The 6,000-nt window shown below is 48.5% G+C and overlaps 1 protein-coding gene across 1 annotated transcript in view; it reads left to right on the top strand.

Moving 5' to 3' along the window:
- The first annotated feature begins 4,717 nt into the window (after positions 1 to 4,717).
- CYTH2 (cytohesin 2) overlaps positions 4,718 to 6,000 on the top strand; it is a 36,743-nt gene continuing 35,460 nt past the window's right edge. Inside the window, exon 1 of the mRNA XM_040434969.1 lies at positions 4,718 to 4,951. Within this exon, the coding sequence (XP_040290903.1) occupies positions 4,933 to 4,951 (19 nt within the window). The 5' untranslated portion in view covers positions 4,718 to 4,932. The remainder of the gene's footprint in view (positions 4,952 to 6,000) is intronic.

Below are 6,000 nucleotides of genomic sequence, written 5' to 3'. Positions count from 1 at the left end.
GGCGGCCATCTTGGGTCCTGGGTTTCTTGTAGCCTTCCACCCTGCGGCTCCTCCTTCCCCTGGGAGGAGCTGGATGCCTAGCTCATATATATAGGAGGTCTGTGGCTTCAGTTCCTTGCTTGGTCCTCTTGTGTTCACATGCTTCTAAGACTGCTGCTGCTTCTGGTTCCTGATCCTGGCTTCGTCTGACTACCCTGCTGGTTCCTGATCCTGGCTTCGTCTGACTACCCTGCTGGTTCCTGATCCTGGCTTCCTCTGACTACCCTGCTGGTTCCTGATCCTGGCTTCGTCTGACTACCCTTCTGGTTCCTGACCTCTGGCTTCGCAAAGACTCTGCTCGGTTTCACCATCCGTTTGGACTTTTGCTTTACAGCTTTATTTTCAATAAAGCCTTCTTATTTTCATTTATCTCTTGTTGTACGTCTGGTTCATGGTTCCGTGACATCTGCTCAGTGTATAAATGAAAGCAACATGTGGTAAGAGGACCCCTTTGTGCTGCAGGAGATTAACCCTTTAGGGGGAGGGCTCTGGTTACTGACACTTTTGGGGGGCTATTGTTACTGGCTAGTGCATGTGAGGAGCTCAAAGCATTGTGGGTAGTGAGGGCAGGCGGGATTAGCCTCAGGGTAAGGGCAGTGGCGGCCATCTTAACTGAATAGTGAAATTGCAGTTTTATGCAGACTGGTTGCTAAGGGCTAAATCTTATTAAATATGGGGTAAGTCAGTCTAATAGTAACTGATTCTGGAATATCATGTTATTAGTAACTACATATATGAAAATTGAAATTAGGGTCTAAATGTGACAGTTATCCTTTAAAAACTGGAAGGATAGTGGGGACCATCGTATTTGAGGAAGAAATGTGGCGGGGAAAAAATCCTGACTGATCGTGATCGCCGATCACTTAAACGTTTGGTGAAATCAAATCGAAGAAAAACAACAGTAGAACTCAAGGCTATGTTTAATAGTGAAAGTAAGAGCATTTCTACACGCACAATGCGAAGGGAACTCAAGGGATCGGGACTGAACAGCTGTGTAGCCGTAAGAAAACCACTAATTAGTGAGGCAAACCAGAAAAAAGGCTTCAATTTTCTAGGGAGCATAAAGATTGGACTCTGGAGCCATGGAATAAGGTCATGTGGTCTAGATTTACCCTGTGCCAGAGTGATGGGCGCATCAGGGTAAGAAGAGAGGCAGATGAAGTGATGCACCTGCAATGAGCAGGACCGTGGTACGGTTAGGCGGACGCCAAAATATGTAGTGAGTCCGGATATGGGTATATAAGTCTATAGTTTTTTGTTCGTGACGCCAATTGCAGCATGCGCAGGGTACAGTCTCAGGGCCCTTTAAGGTTTTGCAAATCACGCACCAGGTGAGGAATGCCAGAGTGGGGTAATGTCTCTGTGTAATAGTAGTAATAGTGTCAATGGTGTCTCCTACCTTGGTACGGCTGGACTCCTGGATCCTGGCTCACTTGCAATAAATGACTGTGTTGCTAGTAGGAGTAATTGAGGGTTTTGGTAGCAATAATTGAGATCCAGACTTGGGATATAATTCAACTTGTCTTTACTGAAGGCAGCATTAATCCATATGAGTTACAGCAATAGTCTTGGGTCCCAGCAGGTATTGGCAATGTATGGCAGGGATCAATATCTCTTCTGCTCCTATCATGTGCCTGGAGAATATGGCAGGAATCTGTCTTCTGTTGTGTATGAGACTGACTAGCTGAGGAGGAATTTGGCTTCTCCTGGTCTCTGGATGTTACTCAGTTAGCTTACAGGGAATGGCTCTTCCTGGAGATCTGGAGGTGCTGCTTGCTTGCCAACCATCTGAGGCTGAAGGGCTCAGACTGGGGATGAAGATCTTTGGTCTCAGCCGAGACTCGATCCTGGGTTGGGATCCCTATTTCTGGGAGCTCCTACTTGCACAGCCTTCCCCTAGCAGGGGTGGCTGGCACACTAAACTTAACTTCCTTTCCTCCCCATGAGACAGGATGTGGGAACATTCCACACCTCCTCAAAGAGGGGGGAGCTAAACTGGAATGTTCTATTCCAATCTAGATATGCTAAACTGTTACTAAGGCCCTGGTAACACATTGCTGCCACCTGCAAATTACAGCAAATTACATGTAACAGGCTTAGAATATGCACATTTGTGAGGAATATTACATAAAATCACATTAGATGACAAGGCACATGTTACCAACAAATAGTAGCGGGGAGAAAGAGTTTAGTAACATAACTCTGGGATGTTACACACCCATCATGCCTAGTGCCTACTGTACAAGCCTGTGGGGGCAGTGCTATGATATGGAGTTGCTGCAGTTGGTCAGGTCTAGGTTCAGCAACAGTATATGCTCCAAGAATGAGGCCAGCTGACTACCTGAACATACTGAATGACCAGGTTATTCCATCAATGGATTTTTTCTTCCCTGATGGCACGGGCATATTCCAAGATGACAATGCCAGGATTCATCGGGCTCAAATTGTGAAAGAGTGGTTCACGGAGCATGAGACATCATTTTCACACATGGATTGGCCACCACAGAGTCCAGACCTTAACCCCATTGAGAATCTTTGGGATGTGCTGGAGAAGGCTTTGCGCAGCAGTCAGACTCTACCATCATCAATGCAAGATCTTGGTGAAAAATGAATGCAACATTGGATGGAAATAAATCTTGTGACATTGCAGCTTATCGAAACATTGCTACAGCGAATGCGTGCCGTAATCAAAGCTAAAGGCGGTCCAACGAAATATTAGAGTGTGACCTACACTAAATAACTGCATCCTGAATGCATGTCAGAACTGCACGGTGCGCCCTTAGACTAGTTTCACACTTGCGTTCACATTTTAGGCAGGCTGTTCTGACAGGGGAGAAGCCTGCCAGAGTGGGCTGGATGCTGCATTGCCCGACGCTACCTGACACCCGCCGACCCCATTCACTATAATGGGAACCAACGGAGATCTGGCTGCAACCCGACAAACATGCTGAGATCCCGCCACTTCTCCACATATTTGTCGGGTTGCAGCTGGACCTCCGCTGATCCGCATTATAGAGAATGGGGCTGGATGGCAATGCGGTTGCTTCCGGCAATGCCGAAATTCAGAGAGATTCGGCAGGCTGTTCCCTTCCAGGACAGCCTGCTTGATCTCTTTATCACAAGTGTGAAACTGGCATTATGACCACCCTGCAATCCAGCAGCAGTGGTCGTGCTTGTGTACTATAGGAAAAAGTGCTGCCTCTCTGGTGGCCGGAACCATGGGAGCTCACATAGGCACACATGCGCAGTCTACCTTCCCGGCCCTCTCGTATCTGCTCTGCAGTGGTGACCATAACCCCTGGATATGAGCAGTGGATAATGTGATGAAAAAATGAATCCAGCCAGCAAAGGGGGCAATATGGACAATCAGGATACAATGGTAAGTGGCTTGTATTAACTTTCTCAACATGGTATTTGCCAATTGCTGAAGTGACACAGCCCCTTTAAATTCATCTGAGCTCAACAATTTTGCCAGATTCTGCCCACCATGGGCGTCATTTATCAAAACTGTCTAATAGGAAAACGTGGTTGCCTGCCCATAGTAACCTATTAGAGCTCACCTTTCATTTCTTAAAATGATCTGAAAAAAATGAAAGGTGAGCTGATTGGTTGCTATGGGCAACTAAGACAGTTTTCCAGTTTTGATAAATGAGGCCCCATGTCTTCCTCAAGGGCAGATGTCCTGGGATCAGGCAGAGGAATGTGAACATGCCCAGTTCTTACGACCACCAGAGGTGACTGACAGCGGCTCATTCAGAACACATGTAAATGACCGTACATGGGTCGGGGGGGGGGAAGTTATCCCACTGCAGACAGGGGCTGCCAATCTTTGTACTGCGCCGCAGAATGGTGGCGCTATTTCTGCTATCAGGCACGTTTGGCCCTTTCTAATGGTGTCCAAGGGAATCCATGTGATCATTCCAGTGCCGTAGTTAGCGGATCCGTTATGGATCTGCACAGATGGATCCGTTCAAATAATACAACCGTCTGCATCCGTTCAGAACGGATCAGTTTGTATTATCTGTAACATAGCCAAAATTGATCCGTCTTGAACACCATTGAAGGTCAATGGGAGACGGATCCGTTTTCTATTGTGCCAGATTCTGTCAGTGAAAACGGATCCGTTTCGTCAGACGGACACCAAACGCTGCAGGCAGTGTTTTGGTGTCCGCCTCCAGAGCGGAATGGAGACTGAACTGAGGCAAACTGATGCATTCTGAGCGGATCCTTTTCCATTCAGAATGCATTAGGGCAAAACTGATCCGTTTTGGATCGCTTGTAAGAGCCCTGAACGGATCTCACAAACGGAAAGCCAAAACGCCAGTGTGAAAGCAGCCTTATGAGGGAAGAGGTTGTAAATGCAGACATTGCACTTATGAGACATTCCATTAGCATTTCCTTTCAGGAGCTCCTTGGATTCCCCGCCCTTACCAACCTCTATTTGGCTTAGCTACGCTTGTATCCGTAGATTTTATTGGTCGATGTACGGCGTTGTCCCGCCTTTACCAGACAGTCTTGGCTTAGGATTGGCCAAATAGCTTGTCAATCAAGAAGGAATGCACGTCCTCGAGACAAAGAGGCCGTAAGCTTCTGCCCCCCACCCCTAACTCCCCGACCCTGATTACAATCGCGACGTGATTGGATGACTGCACTGTCGGTTACCGAAGTGGGCGGTGACTGCGGGTGGCTGCTATGGAGGCAGTAGGTGGGCTTTAGAGGCGACGGGTGTTGGGGGGTGGTGAGCCCGATGAAGGCGAGCCGGATAGAGAGCGGTGGGAACGGAGCTTCATAGGAACCGTTCGTTTAGAATATTATTCTGGGTCCGTGGACATTTCTGACGTGAGGTCGTGATTTCCGGTCAAGCGAGTCCTCGGACTTGTCACCTTCCTGGACATGGACGATACCATTTACGGTAAGTGCAGCTATGGATTCTCCTGCAGTGAGTGGTCGGGAGTGTACATTATTTCGGTTTCTTAGGCTCTTCCTGGGCTGTAAACGGGGAAGGGGCAGGATGCTCCATTTTATGCCTTGGGATGGGGTGGGGATTAGCAGTGCTGTGCATGGGAAGCAGCGTGGAGACCGTTCCATCTTTACCGTTGGGGGGGTGTAGCCTGCAGTCATGCTGGGGGCGCAGGCTGGAGCCAGTGTGCAGATTGTTATCGTGTCAGCCCTGTGATAGGTGATAGTGTCAGAGCCCTCTCCATTCTTTCTGTGTGTGGCCCTTTAACAAGCAGTGATAAGTCGTCTCTGGACTGGAGGGAAGAATTGCTGCATGTATGGGACCGTGGCGATATCTGCCGACCGTGGCGATATCTGCCGACCGTGGCGATATCTGCCGACCGCGGCGCGTTATCTGCTGTGATGAAAGTCAGACGAGCCGTGTGTATTAAACTTTTACATGTCATTATGATCGCCTGGGCTGTGTTCACGTTACATGAGGAGCTGACGCTGGGGTGTACACGTGACGGGTGCATCTACATCTGTACAGCCGGCGCTGCCTACGTTGCCCGCTTAGTATACATTTCATTTTTTTATTTTTTCCATAGCGCTTGACTATACAGGAAACCACCGCAGGCCGCGCTCCTCTATAGAAATCCCACCTGGTCGGCGCCAAAGGGACGCTCCTTAGTCGTGACCGGTGAGGGTCTCTGGATGCATTAGGCTTCATTCAGATGGGGACCTTTATCTTCTCCATATGCCTCCCGGGATTGGCGACTGGTGACTAAATTTAAGGGCAATTTTTGTTTATTCCTCGGCCAACGAGAGGATGTGGCCATAGGCCTCGGCACGTTTATCATTCACGCCAGTTTTCTGGCTTAAATGGTGACAAATGTATGCCACCTGAGTTGCCATATGTGTCCTATGTGTCATCTCCAGAGGTGCGGGAGATATAAGGCTGGCATAGCAGACGCTGGTCTTCACGAGTCTCCCCCCAATGTGTATGGGAACAAGTAAACCTTA

This window comes from Bufo bufo, chromosome 1 (assembly GCF_905171765.1).
Source record: "Bufo bufo chromosome 1, aBufBuf1.1, whole genome shotgun sequence".
NCBI lineage: Eukaryota > Metazoa > Chordata > Amphibia > Anura > Bufonidae > Bufo > Bufo bufo.
The sequence above is the reverse complement of the archived record's forward strand: the minus strand, read 5'-3'. Positions and strand labels throughout refer to the sequence as shown.